General features: G+C 49.3%; 2 protein-coding genes across 2 annotated transcripts; both read left to right on the top strand.

The window, feature by feature from the left end:
• Nucleotides 1-2658: 2658 nt before the first annotated feature.
• On the top strand, nucleotides 2659-11802 carry LOC129339065 (palmitoleoyl-protein carboxylesterase notum2-like). Its single transcript, XM_054993670.1, has 11 exons — nucleotides 2659-2966; nucleotides 3402-3454; nucleotides 5659-5754; nucleotides 5839-5899; nucleotides 6721-6779; nucleotides 6856-6958; nucleotides 7837-8031; nucleotides 8373-8473; nucleotides 9368-9515; nucleotides 10512-10559; nucleotides 11601-11802. The coding sequence occupies exons 1-11, from the start codon at nucleotides 2659-2661 to the stop codon at nucleotides 11800-11802; spliced, it is 1374 nt and encodes a 457-aa protein (XP_054849645.1).
• A 5908-nt stretch (nucleotides 11803-17710) lies between these two features.
• Nucleotides 17711-19506, top strand: ITPRIPL2 (ITPRIP like 2). Its single transcript, XM_054993669.1, has one exon. It carries the CDS (start codon nucleotides 17711-17713, stop codon nucleotides 19160-19162), a length of 1452 nt encoding a protein of 483 aa, XP_054849644.1. The 3' UTR covers nucleotides 19163-19506.
• The last annotated feature ends 1366 nt before the right edge of the window (nucleotides 19507-20872 follow it).

Below are 20872 nucleotides of genomic sequence, written 5' to 3'. Positions count from 1 at the left end.
AGACTGCAGCCAGACAATGTGTGAAATACATCTTGCATACTGAAAACTCTTAAATGCTGAGTATTATTGTTGTTATTATGACATCCTGCCTGAGGTTCGCTTCCAAGCTGAAAGATTTGTAAGTTTGTGTGATCCTGTGAAAAGTCAGCTAAGCTCATTGAAACCGATACGCCTAGACCGGAGTAGCTCCGTTGTAACTGACTGTTAGCTTCAAGAGACAAATGTCTTGCACTATGTCTGCGTGAAGCATCTCCGCAATTGCCAACAATGTCCTTTTGACGGATGGCATTTCGTTGACGAAAGGAAGGTGGAGGACACTGGGACTCATAAGTCCCTTTAGGGACTCATGAGTCACTCAAGTGCTATTTGAAAAATATGCCAGCTTGTTTTCAAATAGACAGCTTTTTCTTTCCCTGGGTTCATCTTCTCTTTGGTAGGTGATGCTTCTTGGTCCTGCTCGGTTGATGCCTCTTCCACCCTTACTCAAGGTAAAAGCTGTTTTCTTTAATTCCTTAGTGTGCATTCTATGCAGCCGGGCTGTAGGGGGAAAAACAACGCTGCATTTGCAGTGAGCTAACCTAAAGTTTTGCTCAATATGTCCTCTTAAATATTTAGCAGGGGCTTACAGTGCTGAATTATTTCTCGGTGGCATTTATTTATTTGTACCCCACTTTTCTCCCTGATGGAGGAGTAGCTTGTAACATCATTCTCGGTTTTATCCTCACAACAACAACCCTGTGAAGTAGGCTAGACTGCTAGAATGACTGTCCAAAGGTCACCCGGTGAACTTCCATAGCAGACTTGGCCAGAGCTGCACACTGGACAGCTACTGAATTCTGCAGCACCACTGTTTCGATGTGGGGGGAAAACAGCCCAGTAACGTTTCTCCTTTGTGCCAGTGGAACTGTTCTCAAGCCTTCATTCCCACACCATTTTCTGTGTCCCTGCGTCAAATTTTCCCAATTAATGTATGTATTTTCAACATTATGTTTTACTTTATTTTTATGGCACCCAAAATGTTAAAATTATGCTAAGGTAGTATAAAGAGAGCCAGTTTGGTGTAGTGGTTAAGAGTGTGGAACTCTAATCTGGGGAGCCGGGTTTGATTCCTGGCTCCTCCACTTGAAGCCAGCTGGGTGACCTTGGGCAAGTCACAGCTTTCTCAGAGCTCTCTCAGCCCCACCCACCTCACAGGGTGTTTTTTTGTGGGGATAATAATGACATACTTTGTAAACTGCTCTGAGTGGGCATTAAGTTGTCCTGAAGGGTGGCATATAAATTGAATGTTATTGTTTTTTTGCTTTATTGTTATAAAAAAGTGAAGGGAGGAACACCCAGAAGGAAAACGAATGAGACAATCCTGGGGGTCCTTGGAGAGACACTGAGCAAGGTCACTGTGGGAGCAAAGACACAGAAGGATCCGCACAGAGAGAATCCGCCTCAGAGAATACACAGCCCAATTCCCTAATTGTATTCCCTAATTAGGGAATTCCCGAATTCCCTAATTTTTTGGCAGTGATGGGTGTGCATGTGCCTTTTTGCCACCAAAACGGTCACAAGAGAAATCTGGGTTCAGTGATGCCTCTGGGGCCCAATTTCCCATCCCCCATGGATTGTTGCAAGCCCCCACTTGAGTAACTCCTATCAAGCAGTTTGCACAGATGTTTTGAAAATGTCTGCAGCGAGCCATTCTTCCATCAATGTTTTTGCTTGTCCCAAGAGGGGACAAATAATTTGCATGCAATATTTTATTGGACAGTGGAAGATCCGGATTGGAACCCCTGCTCTGCCATGGAAGCTTGCTGGGTAACCTTGGGCCAGTCTGTCTCAGACAAAGCTGCCTCCCAGGGTGGTAGTTGTGAAGATAAAATGGAGAGGGGGGAACAATGTTGTCAGCCACTGCAGGGTCCCTTGGGGAAGGAAAGTGGCGTATAAATATCTAAAATAGAAATAAATAAAAACGACTTAGAAGAATCTCGCAACAAGAGCCCAGCGATCTCATAATGGGCAGGGCTTTTTTTCAGCTGGAACGCTGTGGAACGGAGTTCCGGAACCTCTTGAAAATGGTCACATGGCTGGTGGCCCCGCCCCCTGGCAATCTAAACTCCCCTCTGTCTGGAGATCAGGGGGCGGGGCCACCAGCCGTGTGACCATTTTCACCAAGGGTGATTTAAACTTTTAAAAAGTATGCGTGCACTTTGCGCATGCACATGTGGTACCAGGGGCACCACCTCCAGCCAAGAGCTGCCCGCTGTGCTGGCCACCCACTGAGTTCCACCACCTCTTTTCCCAGAAAAACGCCATGATAATGGGTAATGTGTCAGTCTGATGCTCTCATGCATGTTTCTACGTTTCTGCAAGCTTAAATCATTGCGGTGGATCCAGCCATCCTGTCCTCCTCCCAGCTTCAGTGGTTCTTCCTGCAATGGAAGATCCCCTGAAATTGGCGGAAGACTCCTTAAACTGGAGGAAGATGTTGAAGTTGAGCCAAAAGGAAAGATGGGGTGTAGATATTTTAATAAATGAATGAACCAACTGCTCTGTGGAGTGTTAGGCTCTTCCTAAACTATCTCCCTCTTCCTAAATAAACCCCCAGTACTGTAATTCTCTCCTCCCTGTCAGATGTCTGGTTCATTCTTCTAGCTTTTCAGCTCACGGATGACGGCGCTACAGATTTTCAAGGGGCTGCTACTGGCCCTGCTGTTACTAGGGCAAGCTTCATCTCAAAGCAAACGCAACCCCAAACTTAACATCAAGACTCCTGCTCGGAATCAAAAGGGTAGTCATCCACCCATTGTGCAGCCTGCTGCTGCAGAGGAAGTCACACACCAGATAGTGCCTCCTAGTGGGGAAAATGCAGGGCCGCTAGCGAGGAATGCTTCGGTCAACTCGAAGCCCTCCAATGACATGAAGCTTACCTTTCTGAAGAACACCAAGGTCACCTGCAACGATGGGACAACAGCCGGGTAAGATGCCTTTCAGCATATCCTTATATCTCATAGACAAGGGCTGGTGCATGTGCCAATTTTTTAAAAAGCTACACAATGGGCCAGCCACAATTACAATTTGGGTTCTGCAAACTTGGGAAAACCTCTACCTGGACAGGGGGGGAAATCCAAGTTGTTGCAAAAAATAAAATAAAATTAGGAGGCAATTCTCAAAAATATTGAGATGTCTGGGCATGCACAGACTGTGGGGTGGGTGGGATTTGACCAGCATCTGGAGTTGCATTAAAGCAATGTGCGGCAGGCGGTGAAGATAAGGTAGGGAAGGGAAGGGAAGAGCATGCATGAGATTTGCCCTCCCGCACAAGCCCTTGTGAGCCCCTTCTTAAAGAAGTATGAATTAGTATTAGAAGGAAAGAAATGTAATATTTAATACTCTCTTCTCTTTCATTGCAGATATTACATAAGGGAGCAGAGAAACAGCAAGAGGTGGATTATCTTCTTAGAAGGTAGGTAAGAGGAAAAATTGCCTCTCATCAGAAATAAGCCAAAGCTGTCAATTTTGTTTCTCACTTTGATCACGTACAAGCCTGCCCAGCAGTTAACATTTTCTCCAGAGAACCTGCTCTGTGAGATTGTGGAGGTAAGTGACCCAAACAGGGCCTTTTTTGTAGAGGCACCCAAATTCCAGAATGCCCTACCAGCAGAAATTCCTCTAGCACCAAACATACAGGCTTTCAGATGCCGAGCAAAGATACTTTTATTCTTCAAGGCTTTTCAGATCGCCCTTGCCCCCGGTGAACTTTCATTACTGGTTTGATCATATTGTCTTGTTTTTAATCTCATGATTTATGGGCATCCTAATTTAAAGGGCTAACCCGGCACATGTGCCCGCATGTCAGCACAACACTGGTGCCACTCGATCACTCTCTAAGGGCCTTTTTGAGCAAGCCAGGCTGGCGCCCGAGCCTGGGAAGCTGTGGTGCGGCTGCCACTGAGAGCGCTGTGCTCACTCCTGTGATCTGCTGAGCCACTTGGGTGAGGCAAAACATTGGGGGAGCAAGTGAGTTTTTCCCGTAAAATGGGTGCCTGTGGCCTATACCACCGTTTTTTGCAGCGTAACTTTCTGCTGCTGCAGGGGGTGTTCCCAGGACCAGGATGGCTTAGGGAGATGACTAACTCGAGCCCCACCTCCTGGACCACCCCCCTGGCTGCCAGTGCAGGGGCTTGTGTCGCACTCGCATCTGTGCCCAGCTGCTGTGGCCGGGCATCAACAGGGTAGCACCACAGCTGGACACATCATAGGGGGGTTATGCTGGCGTAAGTCTGGGTTAAGATGGCGTAACCCTTAGTCCACTCGCTGAGCACTTTCCGCCCCCACCCCAGTTTTGCTGCTGTTTTTATCTACATATGCATTTTATCCTATTCGTTATTGTTTGTATCTTGTTTAATTGCTTTATTTCTGTGTTTTAAAAAGAATTCTTATGGTTAGAAGCTGCCTCACCAGTACTTATATGGAGAGGCTGGGGGAGGGGGGTATACATAGTTTCCTGGAGTTCAGGACATCATTTTAGCATCACAACAATCCTGCAAGGTACATTCAGCTGCAGGGACAGAGATTTGTCCAAAGTAATTTAAGGAACTTCCCGCCTAGCGGGGCATTTCAGTCTGGATTTCCCATATCTACACCCAGCATTTTAGTCCTTATCCTATCCCACAAGCCCTGCAGCAGGCCAACCTGTGTCATGATCGCAGCAGGTATTCATGTTCCAGGTAGCTGTGGCTCGGCTGGGTGGGGTGGGGCAGAACCTGGGACAGCTCCCAGTGCAAACAGGCAGGAGCAAGCGAAGAAGTGAGAGCCAAGCTACAAGTGGTGCCTGACACAGGTTGGACACTTGTCAGCTTCCCTCAAGTTTTGATGGGAAATGTAGGCGTCCTGGTCTTGCAGCTGTAATGGAGAGCCAAGCTGTAAAACCAGAACGCCTACATTTCCCATCAACATTTGAGGGAAGCTGACAAGTGTCCAACCTGTGTCAGGCATCACTTGTAGCTTGGCTCTGAGTGCCTAGACCCAGCTCCTAGCTGCAAGCTCGTATACATTTAATTGAATGACCCATCGGGTAGGTTTCTCTTCCACTGTGTATCCTGCAGAGGTCAGTTCCTCAGATCAGGCCCAAAGCCAGCTTGGAATCTTGTGGGGTCTCGTCCTCAGAGTCCCACTGACCCATATCCGTAGCAGTCTTTTCTACATCAAGAAATTTCTTGATGAAAAATCAATGATATTATTACTTAAGTACTAGTTAGCTTTTTTAAGGATGTTGAATTAAGATGATGGTGCTGCTTGCCTCCATTGCACAGACCAATTGTTTATTCTTTGGAAAAGCATCCCAAAGGCATTTTTGGACTCAAAAGGATTGCAGAATTGGTATGCATATGGAAAGGCAGCTCTTATTAAAACACACGTGCAAAAGTCCATGGTTTGTTTTCAGGCGGTGACCCGTGAATTAATGAACAAAATGCACCCATTTCCCAGTAAATGCTCCTTGGCCTCTTTTTTTTGGCACCAAAGTTCTGCTTGGCCCAAGGTTTTTTTAATTAAAAAAATTAGGAATCCAAGGAGAGAAACAGATCCCCCCTCTGAAATGTAACCTCAAGAGTGTGTTGAGGCAGTTGTATGCAACGATTCCTGACCATCTTTTTCATCCTTTGTCAGGTGGTTGGTGCTGTTACAACACAGAAACTTGTGACGGCAGACACAAAAATACTCGTCGCTTGACAAGTTCATCGGAATGGCCTCAAACAAGAAAAGGTACTGAGGGTTGAGAGAGAAAGCTGGAATTTAGCTGTTGGACTGTACTCCATTGCTGTCTTATTTCTCTGCTTGCTATCCTAGGAACAGGCATTTTGTCAGCTCACGTGGAAGAGAATCCTTACTGGTGGAGTGCAAATGCAGTGTAAGACGTTTCTTCTATTCCTCAATTGTCAGGGACCAAAGGCAGGGGACGTTAAAGACCAGGGCTTTTTTTCAGCTGGAACGCGGTGGAACAGAGTTCTGGAACCTCTTGAAAATGGTCACATGGCTGGTGGCCCCGCCCCCTGATCTCCAGACAGAGGGGAGTTGAGATTGCCCTCCGCACCACTGAGCGGCACGTAGGGCAATCTAAACTCCCCTCTGTCTGGAGATCAGGGGGCGGGGCCACCAGCCATGTGACCATTTTCTCCGAGGGCAACCCACTGAGTTCCACCACCTCTTCCCAGAAAAAAAAAAGTCCTGTTAAAAGACGTATCTTTTTCTTCTACCTGCATACAGAGATCTTCTGCTCCATATGCTTCCGCTATCAGAAGTCCAGTGGATGGCTACATGGGGCAGAGCTTCCTTGCTGGTGGCCCTGGGGCTGTGCAATTTCCAACACAGTTCTTTCCAGTAGGCACTGGGTGTTAATACTTTTTAGGTTTCTTGTTTGACTGGATATTCTGGGGTTTCTCCTGATCTGGGCCTTGAGATTTGCTCAGGGTGATAGTTGTTGTTTTTTCTTCTTGACCTGGCTGGTTATTTTGTTCTAGGTTATCCTCTTCATAGTTTTTTATATTGTATATAGTGTGGACTAGTGGTGCAAAAAAGCAGGATATATATTTTTTAAAAATGTTAATAGCAGAGGTGTTGGGAGGCCATTGAAAGCAACTCAAAAATGTCATGGCATTTTTTTTTACTCACTGCATTGCTGATTATAATGCTGAATTGCTTTAATGGCATGATGTTGCTGCTTCTTTTTAGGTTTGTGCCTTATTGCTCCAGTGATATTTGGATCGGAACTCTGCCCAAATCACGACAAGGTATACATTGTTTTCCAGTTTCCTTCTTGCCCCTTTTCATCTCAGGTCATTGTCAAACTTGCCCTCTTTCTTCTAGTGCCTTATGCTTTCATGGGCTCTTTGATTATCCAGGAAGTAATAAAGGACCTCGTCCCCAAAGGAATGAAACAAGCAAAGGTGCTGTTGCTTGCTGGGTCAAGGTAAGCCAGAAGTTTCTGTGAATGGAAGAGCGAAATCTATTTAAATTGGGGGTACGCTTCCACCTCCCGAATGGCAGAGTTTTTGTTCAATGGCGGAGCATCAGCTTTGTATGCAGTAGGGTGTAGTGGTTAAGAGTGCAGGACTCTAATCTGGAGAACCAGGTTCGATTCTCCACTCCTCCACTTGAAGCCAGCTGGGTGACCTTGGGTGAGTCACAGCTTCTAGCTCTCTCAGCCCCACCCACCTCACAGGGTGATTGTTGTTGTGGGGATAATAACAACATACTTTGTAAACTGCTCTGAGTGGGTGTTAAGTCATCCTGAAGGGTGGTATATAAATCGAATGTTGTTGTTGTTGTTAGGGCCCAGTTTCAACCTCTGACACCTCCAGTCAAAAGGCTCTCCAGTGGCAGAGTCTGAGAACTCGGAATGTTGCTGCCTCTCTAAGCTGCACCTACCTCAAAGGGTTCTAGTGTGGGGACAGGGCTTTTTTTCAGCTGGAACGCAGTGGAATGGAGTTCCGGCACCTCTTGAAAATGGTCACATGGCTGGTGGCCCCGCCCCCTGATCTCCAGGCAGAGGGGAGTTGAGATTGCCCTCCGCGCCGCTGGAGCGGCGTGGTGGGCAATCTCAACTCCCCTCTGTCTGGAGATCAGGGGGCGGGGCCACCAGCCATGAGACCATCTTCTCCAAGGGAAACCCACTGAGTTCCACCCCCTCTTTTCCCAGAAAAAAAGCCCTGTGTGGGGATAAAATGGGGGAGGAATCACATCGGAGATGAGAAAAACATCCATTGGTAGATCGATACGGCTTTTTCGCGGAGTCAAAGGTTCAGTGTGGAATATATGGGTCCTGCCATGGTGCGTTTTCCTTTTCAGTGCTGGTGCCACAGGAGTGCTGTTGAACATTGATCGGGTGGCAGCCCTCTTAGAGGCGCTTGAAGCAGAAGCCCTTCAAGTCCAGGGGCTTGTTGATTCTGGCTGGTTCCTGGTAGACACCAAACGGCCAAGAGCACCTGGCTGTTCAGATGCTTTCGCTTGCTCTCCGGTGGAGGCTCTCAAGAAAGGGATCCGGTATGCTTTTGTTTGCTGACCTGACACTGGAATTCCCACACCCTTAAGAGAGGGGAACTCAAGTGTGTTTATTAAACGGCATTGCTGCAAGTTCAGAACACTCCATTGCCGAATATTTTGTGGCAGAGTGTAACAGTCAGTTGGGCTTCTGTTCTGCGTCACGTCCAAATGTCACCAAAGCTCCCACTTCACATCAAACAGCTTTGGTGCCCCTCTGAGATGGGAGCTCCAGACACTGTCCGGAAAACAGCCCACGCAAAGCAGGAGCTTTCAGAGCTCCCACGTGAGAAATTCCCAACATTGCCTCAATGGTTACGTTTTCTTGCCTTTCCCCCCTCTAGAATGTGGAGTGGAATCCTTCCGGAAAAATGCAAGCAGCAGTTCAAACGAGGCGAGGAATGGCAATGCTTCCTGGGATATAAGTTGTATTCATCCTTGAAAAGTAAGGCTGGTTTCACACTGCATCACAGGGCCTCGTTCCTACGGTGCTATCAAATGAGGGCAAAGCAGACAGCAGAGCAACCTTAACCAAGCGACTATTGTTCACCCCTCATAGAGTCGTTGGTATAGGGGGTTGCCTGCCACCAGTTCACTGGCACCTGCTTGCTTCTACGGGTTAAGATCTAAAAGCATGGGGGGAATAAAGGATGATTCAGGTCACACCCTACCAGTAGACTATCACATTGACAGGCTCATTCTGGGCAGGTGCATCACAGCCATGTGCCCTCAGCTTGACCACAGACATGGCCTTCCCTATATCTCTGGCAACCTTAAGGTCTTCCTTATATTGCTAGCTTGGCAACCTCTCCTTTTGATTTCACAGGGAGCAAACCCTTCCCTTTTGGGGGAATGTAGAACCCAACAGCACCTGTTTTGCAAAGCAACCAGTCAGTTAATCACCGGTGGCAGCCATTTTGTATTTGGCCCCATCCTTGCATGGCAGCCATTTTGTTGTGGCACTCACTCCACTTTCAGAAAGGTCCAGAAGGGATCTGATGGCTCTAGAACATAGGCCTAGCAGTTTGCAATCCAGAGAAATCTTCCTTTAGTGGGAAGCAGTTGCTATCCCTGCCCCTCCCACCCAATTTCTGTTCAGTCCTGTCATTTATTCCCACCCCCCGCAAAATCTTCTGCCCTTTGGGGGAGACATTAACACAGAGACCAGGAAGAAGGCCCCATGGAGACATCTCCTACTCCAGTGAGAAAACGAAAGGTAAAAAGACATCTCTGGGTCACAACCTGGCAACCCTAGTAAGAGCTGTTTCTTTGAGGTCAGCCTATGCTATAGAATCATTCCTTTGTCTCCAGCCGGGGTCCTTCTTCATTCTCCTTGCAGCTCCAGTATTTGTGGTTCAGTGGCTGTTTGATGAGGAACAACTGAAATTGGAAAACGTCCGCCTCAGGAGCACGAGCGTCTTGGAAAATCAGTGGAGTTATATTCAGAACCTTGGAAGGGACCTGAAGAGCACCTTGCACGACATCCCGTAAGTACTCCTGATGCTAAAGTTAAATACTGGAGAGGGGCAAGAGTGTTTGCAGAGAAAGGCCTTCTGGGTTCAAGCACTGAAACCGGCTGTTGAAGAATGAGGATTAGGAAAGATTTCTGCCCACTTTAAGGACATCAGAGCAACCTTGGTAGGTCAGATCAGCAGTCCATCTAGTTCAGCATCCCATTTCAAACAGTGGCCAGATGAGAGGCCTACAAGGGGACATGAAAATGAAGGTCTTTTGACTGTTGTGGGTCCCTAGCAACCAATCTTCAATGGTATACTGCCTCCAAACATGGAGGCTCCATTCTACCATCATGGCTCATAGCTTGGATAGGCCCCTCCTGTGCAGTCCCCTTGAAAAGCAGTCTAAGCTAGTAGCCATCTGACCATCTTGGTGTCAGTGAGTTCCATTAGCGAAAAAGTGCTGCTTCTTGCCTCCTTGAATCTACCCCCACCTCTCATTGACTTCATTGTGAGTGCCTCAGTATTACGGGAGAAGAAGAAAAAGTTCTCACTGCCCTTTTCCACTGCCTCTTTCATAAGTTTATGAAACTCTTCCATGTCCCCCTTAGCTAGCTCTTAGAATCATAGAATCATAGGGCTGGAAGGGACATCTATGGTCATCTAGTCCAACCCCCTGCATGATGCAGGAAAATCACAACCACCTCCCTCACATATCCAGTGACCCTTGCTCCACGCCCAGAAGATGGCAAAATACCATCAAGATCCCTAGCTGAACTGGCCTGGTGAAAATGGCTACCTGACCCCAAGGTGGTGATCAGCATTATCCTGGGCATGTAAGAAGGGGCCATGAGAACTAAGCACTGATGCAACCCTTCTTCTCTAAACGGAAAAGGCCCAGGCTTCTTCTTCCTCAAGGAGGTGTTTTGCTTTCTTTGAATGGGTAGCCCTGGCTCTGTTGAAAACTGCTGTATCATATGTTGGGTAAAAGCAGGTGACAGCAATGCCGTGCTTTCCTCTTTCCTGCAGTGCGGTGTTTGCGCCCTCCTGTCTTGCTCATACGTTGGTAACGAAAAGGTGAGTATAAACGCACACCCCCAGCTGCCTTCTACCGAGTCAGATCATTGCTCTAGCAGGGTCAGAATTGCCTGCACTTCTTGGCAAAGGCTGTTGAGGCTTTCTCAACATCACCTACCACCTGATCGTTTTAACAATAGGGAATTTCCGAGAATTGGACCTGGGTCCTTCTTCATGCAAAGCAGATGTTCTGCCACCTTGAGGGACAGCCCCACCCCTAATTCATGAGCCAGCTTTCTGCTGCCAAGTGTCAGTTCCTAGAACATTAGATACCCATGAATCATTTGACTATGGGCCAAGCTACAAGTGACGAATGACACTTGAGCAGCAAGTGAACAGGCTCACATGCATTCCTCCCTGTTCACTTGTACTCCACTCAATTGAGTGGAGTGCAAGTGGAGTGCAAGTAAACAGAGAGGAATACATGTGAGTCTGTTCACTTGCTGCTCAAGTGTCATTCGTCACTTGTAGCTTGGCCCTTTGTGTTATTTCTTGGCACTTCTTCGAGGGATGCTCCTGGGTGGCTTAGGTGAGAGCTGAGAGGGTACCAGCCTCCCTCCCCGCCCCGGGGCCAAGGAAATCTCTGTCATTATCAGAAGGACGTCTTTCGGTATAGCATTGCTTCCATCACACAATGCTCTGTGGTTGTACCCACAATAGGGGTGCCAACTTTGGGATGGGAAGTTCCTGGATATTTGGGGGTGGAGCCTGGGGACGGCAGAGTTTGGGGCGGAGAGGAACCTCAGAGATATAATGCCATAGAGTCCACCCTCCAAAGCAGCATTTTCTCCAGGGGAACTGATCTCTCTAGTCTGGAGACTAATTCCAGGCTCCACCTGGAGGTTGGCAATCCTAGCCCACCCTACAGGCTCAAAAGGGTTGGGGATCCTTGGTGTAATTTCTCTTAACTTTTACTGGGTGTGAGGGGAGGAGGAAGGCCAATCACGTCAGGAAATTCAGTCATGGGACCCCAACGTGATGTCCAGTTTGGTCCTCAGATCTGTCAGTCAATCCTCTCTCTTTGTGCTTTTTTCTCCACAGTTACTGGACAGAAATTCAAGTGAAAGGGGTTCCTCTGCCACGAGCCTTGCAGTGCTGGGGGAGGAGCCTTCAGGAAGTGGGCCAGTCCTCCAAACCGCCCCTCCGCAGCTGCTCCTTCCGCCTGATTGACAGCTGCTTGTGGCCAAACTGCAATCCCTCCTGCTCTGTGCTTCAGGATCGGGCTGGACACCAAGAAGCTTAAAAGGAGCGTTTTCAGTTGGGGTGGGTGGGGGAGGGAGAGGCCTCTCCTTTACCAGAGCTGCGTCTCCAATCTATACAGCCTCACCCCCCCAAAGCTATTTTTTCAGGATCATAGTAGATCTGGAGTTCCAGTTACAGGATTCCTGCCTCATATGCAATTTGATCATCAATCTGGGATCTGGAAAGACAATAAATCTCACTGTCGCCACTAGGTGGCACTCAGCAAACCAATATTCTCCAGCCTCAGACCCCTCCTGTCTGCAGTATGGGAATAATTACTGGCCTACCTTACTGAGTGGTTGTTAAGGACTACCAGAATAATGCTTGCAAAGTGTGCCAAACCCTCCAAAGCACTGTATAAATGTTAAGTGTTTTCATTACAGATAAAGGTATGCCCTTACCCAAGGCAAATGGAAGGACTAGCCAGGGAATTACCTCCTGCAGGGCCGTCCGCACCAACTTCCTCGAGTGCTCCTTTGATATCACCCACAACCCCCCAGCTACTTGTGTGCTGCTGGGCGTGTGGGAAGCTGTTGTGGCTTTGCAAACCCCAGCAAAAGCAGCATATGTTTTGCACAAATTATGCACCGTTATCTCTCTGCTTACAATGCGCAGATGATGCGTCTGTCTCCTGGTAGCTGCAGGAGAAACAACATTTAATCTTTGCAGAAACGCCTGCTTTAATTATTGTCTTGAGGACAGTTTTGGAGTCAGTTCAATGCCATTACATTAGAGGCCTATCATGAATCGCAGGATGGGGGAATAATTTGGAAATCTCTCTCCTGCCCATTCTTCTGCAGCAGGCCTTGCTTCTCAGTTGCTGTCAACATTCTGCAATCCTGAAGCAGATTCAATCCTCATGGGGCCATTTGGGATTTGCCCCCCTGCCCTCCAATGACTCTAATGTCACATGACTTTGTATCACATCCATGCCACTCAGTGGGTCTCATGCCCAGTGGGTCCTGGGTCTGGAAAGACTGAAGACAACGGACCTAAAACACCCTAGCTCAAGACACCTGCAATATAACCCGGGCTATTTCATATTTCAGTTGCCTCTCGGCCATGGAAGCTCGCTGGGTGGCCTCAAATCAGTTATACATGTTCAGCCTAACCTACCTCACAAGGTTGTTGGGAGGATAAAATGGAGAGAAGAATGATGTAAGCTGCTTTGGCTCTCCAGTGGGGAGAAAGGCAGGGTACAGATGAAGTAAATAAAAAATAATAAATATCAGGAAAACAGCATGGAAGGCTTAAATCCCCTTCTCTTACTCCATAGTTGCCCTGTTTACAAGTTACAGAGAACACACTACATTCCATGTACAGCATACTCTCGATTTTCTTTATATGTGCATTGAGTAATTTTCATGTTGAATTCAACACATGTATGTGCGTTTGAAACTCCCACATCTATCTAAGCGCTTGTCCCTGGTTTCATTTGTAAAGTGAACATCCGTTGGCTCTTTCTTACAAATAGGTGGACACACATACATGTAGTTTATATGTGTGTTCACTGTAACATGTGCAACCCGAATTGGGGGTTGGAGGGCTGAGCATGATTTTTAGAGAAAGAATGCTAGAAGTTCTGTTCATAGAACACACCGTGTCCTGCATAGATCGGCTTCACTGAATCCTCCAGGGCTACTCTGATTTCTCAAGCCTTCCTTATCCCAGAGAACAAGACGTATCAAAGAATAGCACAGTTATAGAGACGATAATGGGATGTGTGCCACGTAAGTTGCTTCCTTGGGCTTCACTGTTTTGCTGTCCTTGGGGCGATCCGCAGGACAACATACAACTGGAAACATTCTTGTGAGGTGGGGAAGCGATGATGATAAGCAGATTGTTGGTTGTCCTTCTTCTTGGTTAAGGGATTAGTCTGTATGGTACTGTTTGTCCAGGGCAAACAGTTAATGTCTTGCTAGGCAGCAGAGGAAGGTGACCTTCCGGACCGACGCTCCCCAAAAGCAAGGCATGCTGCTTCTGAAGCAGTATTTATGCATGGAGAGGATAATTACCAACGGCGTATTTTTGTATTTCTCGAATGAAGAGGGAAACCAGCATGTAGTTGGATGCTATTTGTAGACTGCCTCTTCTGTTCTACAGGCCGTTTTGTTAGCAAGTTAGCTTCAACAAAGCTATAGGGGGTCTGCTAACCTCCAAGTTAATCTGCTGCTATGTGTTCAGTTATGGGGTTTTTTTTTTACCATGAACCACTGTTCAGAAACAGCAGCCCGGATCTGCTGAGATGGATGTATCTCAGTGGTATGAAAGGATCTTCGCATTTCTGGCAGGCACAAAAAGTTCTAAACGGTTTAGCGCCACTGTGGTTCCAATCCCATTTCAACATTCATGCATTTTTGGTGTCACCTGAGAACAGGTGTGCTCCAGCTAGGTTACCGGTCTTCCATCTAACTTTACTGGCATAAAACTGTAGACATTTGAGTCTAGGCAAGTGCGTGCAAGTGACAAATGTGTGTGTACATCATTTCCCACTGCTGTTTGAGGAAGAGCCAGAAGGAACTTAAAAGCAGGAGAAGTTTTCACTTGTCAACCAAGGAAACGCAAATAGCGGTGAAGCCCGAGGTGATAATTAAAGCGATTTTCAAGGCATGTGCAAAAACGTCCTTATGTTGCGAGGGCTGAGATGGTGTTTTAGAGCTTTCCACTGGGTTTGGGGGGTGGGGGGAGTAAAGCGTCTTCAGCAGGGCTTTTTTTCTGGGAAAAGAGATGGTGGAACTCAGGACCACACAGTGACATCACTTTGGGTCAGCCGGAACAAGGGGGGAGTTTTTTAAAGTTTAAATCGCCCTCGGCAAAAATAGTCACACAGCCGGTGGCCCTGCCCCCTGATCTCCAGACAGAGTCTAGATTGCCCTCCACGCCGTGGCACAGAACGTAATCTAAACTCCCCTCTGTCTGGAGATCAGGGGGCGGGGCCACCGGCCATGTGACCATTTTCAAGAGGTGCCGGAACTCCGTTCCACCACGTTCCAGCTGAAAAAAAGCCCGGGTCTTCAGGATAAAACTGTCATTATTTATACATGTGCAGCCTTGGCTGGCACAGAATACAGCCATGATGAAACTGGACGTATGAAGCTACGTGATAGCAAGGTAGACCATCGGTCTGTGGTGGAGAGTGCTGTCAAGTCCTAGCTGACTTATGGCGACTCCTGCTGGGATTTTCAAGGCACAAGACTAACAGAGGTGGCTGGCCATTGCCTGCCTTTAGGTCTCGTCTTCTTTGCAGTTCTCTCATCTAATTACTAGCCAAGGCTGACCCTGCTTAGCTTCTGAGATCTGACGAGATCAGGCTTGTCTCTCAAGGTCAGCATTACCTGGTCTGCCCAGGGGTTCAGGCAGAGAAAGGGTTTTCTCAACATTTGCCAGCGGAGATCCTTTAATGTCAAGATCTGTACACCAGAAGGGTTTTGTGCTGGTATATTTATTGCAAGGGTTGTGACTGAGGGCCCTGCCCGTTTCAACGAGACACTGACCACCCACAACACCCCAGGAATTCCTAAGCCGGCAACAGATCTCCGTCCAAAGACAAGAACAGACATTTTTACAACTACCGACTAAAAACCAGAGCAAAGATTTCGGTTGATATTCAGTTGAGTAAATCTTAGTTGGTTATCCTGTGAGTTAATTTGTTAATCGGTTTGTTAAATCTGCATGTGAATAAAGAATTGTTCTGAAGGCGGGGCACTGTCTGTTGTGAAGTACCACACATAAGCTTCTCCACAGAAACAGCTTTCCCTCCTACAGGGGAAGAGGAATGCTTCGAAAAAGGTGTTTGCTACCCATAGGCCTGACACTATTTATATGAAAAATAAATAGCATTTTCCCTGAAGTCTGCCCTCCAGTCACTTTGGGGGGCCCTTTTCAACCAAGCAAAAGATTTTGAATCAGTTTATTGTACAAATCTCTGCCTCACAATTGCCTCAATGGAAGGCGCGTGAGCTATTAAAAAGGGCTATTCAAACAGACTCGAGGCTCTGACCTTTATGAAAATCCGTATTTTCTGCCGTTTGAGGGAGAAGCTTTAGGGTGCCAATATGGCAACCTGCAGCTGTCTATTTCGGGAAACAGCAAATTCAGCCACACCAGAACTGGAGAAAAATCCTTCAAGTGGAGAAAGACAATGCTCTGTTACCTAACAATAGGATGTTGCATGATGTGGCGTGTTGTAAAGCTCTTCACAGGGGTTTTAATTCAGCACATTAAAGACCACTCTTGGCTAGATGTTCAGATTGGTACTGGGGAGGGATTGGGTTCACAGCTCTGGCTTTTATATTCTCAAAAGGAGGATTGCTGGTTTTTGCTTTTTCCCCCCCCCAAGTAGATTTTGGTGCATCTTTAAATCTGTTCTTGTACCCAATGCTACAGAATTACGCCTGCCCCCACCTTCATCTGCAGGCGTGAGGCTTTCCCTGAGAGATCCATTTCTTCCTTCTCTAGGTTTTATTTTGCACTGAGCATCCAACCTCATAAAGTTCTGGGGCATTTGAAAACTTGTTCAATGTTCTGTGACATTCTGGCACATCCTATTTAAAAGGTGTCCTACTGCTGCCGCCAGGGCTACAGTGGCACTTTGTTAATGATATACTATGGGGACCTAGATGTGATAACTCAGCCCTGCCAGAAAGGAACTTTGCGCGTGGTTCAAGGCACTCTGATTTCCACCCAAGGGAACTTGAGCACTGCTGAATCCGAACACAAAGGAAGCCTGAATCCGCAGTTCAGTGTGTGTGTTTAAACAAGAACACGTCAGTTCTTTATGGAAAAAAGAACTTATAAGCAGGGCTTTTTTTCAGCTTGAAAGTGGTGGAATGGAGTTCTGGAACCTCTTGAAAATGGTCACATGGCCGGTGGAACCCCCCCCCATCTCCAGACAGAGAGGAGTTGAGGTTGAGGTTGCCCTCCACCCCACATCTAAACTCCCCTCTTGTCTGGAGATCAGGGGATGGGGCCACCAGCCATGTGACCATTTTCTCCAAGGGCAACCCACTGAGTTCCACCACCGCTTATAAGTAACGAAATTAAAAGCCATTGCAACTTCTATGGAAATGCACAAAGGTTTGGCATCCTTTCCTGCTGCATGGGGGAGAGTGCTAAATGAAGTGTAGTCCCCCCCCCCCGCTTTATTTGCATTTCCTTTTCCATGTTGGTCAATGAATAATTTCTGCTTTCTTGTCCCGTTAAACGTTCCCTGGAAAACTTACGTTTCCCTCCCTCCGCGCCCCCTTTTTTCCTGGCCCGGAGCCGCATCTGTGCCGCCTCCCCAAGGAAGCCTGTGCGGTTTGCACGCTGCGCCCCCACCCCGTCCCAGCCTTTGGCATTTCCTCTGAGCTCAGCGGGTGAGTGACGCGGGCGGTTCCTCTCTCCCCCCTTCCTCCCAGCTCGGAAGAGGAAGCTTCACATGAACTTTGAAGTAACGGGGCTGGGAAAGGGCCGGCCGCGCTCGCCTTGGGACACAGTCCAAGTTTGGAGAAGGCGGAGGGCGCGCTTGCTTGCTTGTCCCGGGACCGTCCAGCCCGGGAAAAGGAGAGAGAAGGGGCAGGAAGGAGCCGCCGATAGCCGCCCCCCGCCCGGCCGGCGGAACTCCCAACAAGGGGACAGAAACCGAGATCGGAGCGCAGGAGCGGCCCAGGAGCGCCGCGGGGGCTTTGCGCCAGGAGAGGCCCGAGGAGCATCGCGGATTCCTGTCCAACCGGGAGCAGGCCGAGGCGACGGCGGGAAGTTGGCAACGCGGGGCTGGCCCTTCGCTTCCGCACAGCCTGAGCTGAAGAGATTCTCTTTTAGGACGCGAGGTCGCCGCGCCAGCCCCAGAACTCGCCGGGCGCCCTCCGCGCCATGCACTCTGCGCACGCCCAGAGGCCCTCTCGCCCATCCGCCCGCGCCTCCCCGCCATGACCGCCTACAGCCTCAACCTGCGCGTCTTCTGGCCGCTGGTGACCTGCGGCTGCACGGCGCTGCTGGGCCTCTTGCAAGCGCTGCGGACGCGCGCCGGGCCGGCAGGGGAGGGCGCCCCGGCGGCGCTGCTGCTGAAAGGCGCGCTGCTGCTGCTGGCGCTGCTGGCCTGCCTGGCACTGCGCTACCGGGCCCGAGGGCGGCGCGGGGCCCCGGAGAGCCCCGTGGGCGAAAGGAGCCCGGCGGCGGCCCGGCCCGGCGGGCGGCGGCGGCGGCGCGAGGCGCTGGAGGAGTTCCACGAGCGGCAGCTGCGCCTCTCGCCCCACGTGCTGGGCCACAGCAAGGCGCACGTCAGCCTGGTGGTGGGCGAGGTGGTGCGCGCCGGCAAGGCGGCCGGCCGGCTGGCGCTGCGCGGGGACTTCGTGCAAGTGGGCAGCGCCTACGAGCAGCACAAGGTGCGCAGCCCGGACGCCTTCGACGTGCTGGTGCCGCTGCGCCTGCCGCCCCGCCTGGCGCTCCGCGTGGAGCCGCGCCGGAGGGAGGCGGCGGCGGCGGGCCTTCGCGGCGCCTTCGCCTGCGCCCTGGAGGTGGCGGCGGCGGCGGCGGCGGGCGGGCTGAGCGAGGCGCTGTGCGTGGAGCGGCCGGCCGAGGGCGGACGCCGCCTGTCGGCCGCGCTGGTGCTGCGCTGGTTCCAGGGCCACGTGCAGCGCTGCCTGGGCGCCGTGCGCTCCCGCCTGCAGGAGCGCGTCCGCGTCAGCCTGGCCGTCGGGCCCGGCCGCCCGCTCACCTTGCACGTCGCCCCGCGCTCGGACTACGTCTGCTGCCACCTCTCGCTGGCCGTGCGCCTCATCCCGGCCATCCCCTTGGGCGAGGCGCTCTTCCTCACCGCCCTGCCCGCCGCCCAGCCGCCCGCCCCGGGCCAGCTGGCCTCCCTCTGGACGCTCAACGTTTCCAAGCCGGAGCAGCGCCTGCTGGGCTGGCTGAAAGAGCAGGGCGCCGGCGACTCCTGCCACCTCAAGTGCCTGCAGATCCTCAAGGGCCTGAGGGACCTGGGAGGGCGCGCCTTGGAGCAGCCCCTGGCCTCGCAGTGGGCCCGCGTCCTCTCCTCCTACGTCCTCAAGACTGCGCTTCTCTCCCTCCTCTTGCGAGGATCCTTGCACACCTGGGCGGACCAGTTTCTGGTGGAGAGGCTGGAGGACTTGGTCCAGTTCCTCCAGGACAGCCTGCGCCAGCGCATCTTGCTGCACGTTTTCCTGGGCAACACCCGCCTCCCTGAAGCCCTGAGCCTCCCCAAGTTTCTCAAGGAAGCAACTCCTGTCAACCTGCTGGCAGACTTCGACGGTCCCACCTTAGACAAGGTGGCCGACCATCTCCTGAACACATGGTGGCAGGCACCCAAAATCATCCGAATGTACAGTGGCCATAGGTACAGGAGGACGCATCCTGTCTGAGACAGTGATCCGGAGTCTCGGATGCAGCTGCATATAAGCAGGCAGCTTTATATGTGACACTATCCATATATAGAAGGGATGTCGTCTTTGTGGGTTCATTGTATGAGTTTCATTCACATACATTTACATATCACAAAAAGTGTTCCAAAAATTATATTTTTAGGTGATGAGTGCCCTTCTTTGGAGCAGGCATTGTATTAGAAGAGGCATTCTTTCTCTCACACAAGAGGGAATGCTTCTTCCCAAGTGTAATTTGCCACGTGTGGCTTTCACGCACACCACACATTTGCATAAGAGCAGTCTTTCCAGAGATGGAAAGAACAGACCTCTTTTGCTTTAAATGATACTCTGCAGAAGGTACAAGAAGCATTATCTGTTCTCTCCCCCCCCCCCCCCCAGGGAATGCCTCTTTTCAGAAGCAATTTGCCGGGTGCTGTTTTTTTAATTTAAAAAATTGATTTTGTGGGAATCTCCTATCTCAGGAACACCTTGCAGCTGATCAGAAATGGTTTTAGTCAATTTCATCCAACTGATTAAACTGCGGTGGTTGTGGCCTTAACCAAAATAGGTTCGTATCTTAATATGTGTCTTTCTCTTCGATATCTCTTACCCAATACAAGTTCCTTTTGAGGCATTATTAAGGATTCATCAGGTTGGTCAGTATAAGAGCTGCTCTGAGTTTGGCCTCTGGCCAGAGGGGCACTTTGTCATAAGCACATGTGTGAGTTTTGTCTGTCTTTTACTGAAATATTCGAAGTGGGAGTTGGACGGAGTGTAGAATCCCTTGGTCTATGCTTGTGGTGTGTGACTATGAGCATACATTCAGCAATGTTGGAAATCAAGGGAGGGTGTCTATCACATGGCTTTTAGCCAAAGATCTGAAATGTTCCAACGCAAAGCGTGATACTGGGGTCAAGAATGGAACTGGTTATATTCAACGGGAAGGTCACCATGGGATCTTATAGGCAAGTATGTGTTTGGAGACCAAAAAAGCACTTTATTTTTATAAGGACTTTCCTTGTTTGTTCTGTATCTAAATCTTGTCTTTGAAGCATAGAACATTCGTTGTATATATAAGCTGATTTTTTATGAAGGCCATTCATTCCAATCCTGAAGGCTGTTACAAAGGGCCAAGCCAGAGGTGATACTGTGTTATCTTTGAATGAGTCTTCCCAGCATTTGTTAAAAGAGGGGCCACATGGAGCTGAGTTCAGATAAAAATAAAACAGGAGTCCAAGGGTGCCTTAAATTTGGCCTAAGCTGAGTCTTCATGGTAGAATGCATTTTGTTAATCTTTTAACGTGTCACTGGACTCCTGTTTTATTTTGGTGTTCCCCATTTGGAATTACCAGTTCAGATCAGAACAACAGTGTGTTGGGTGGCGGTGGTAATTAACACTTCCTACATTGAGTGGCATTGCCAACTGAAACCATCCCCCAAGTGTTATTAACCTTGGAAAGGAGGAAAAGGCAGGGGGTATTCCCGTCCAGCGTTTTATAATACGGGACGAAGGTTCAGTTTCAATCTGCAAAACTGTGTTTTGCAAGGGAAGGAAACAGTTAAAACACAAAGCTAAAAAAAAGGCATCTCAAAAGAAGGTGTAATAAGTGGTTTTGATCTCTTGTAAGTGGGCCAAGTCTGCAGAGCCAGATGTGTTCAGACATCGGAGCTTCTATCTGATTTTTCTGTCTCGGAAGTGTTAAATCCAGC

The sequence above is a fragment of the Eublepharis macularius genome, chromosome 12, assembly GCF_028583425.1.
Source record: "Eublepharis macularius isolate TG4126 chromosome 12, MPM_Emac_v1.0, whole genome shotgun sequence".
Lineage (NCBI taxonomy): Eukaryota > Metazoa > Chordata > Lepidosauria > Squamata > Eublepharidae > Eublepharis > Eublepharis macularius.
This window is presented reverse-complemented; position numbering and strand designations above follow the sequence as displayed.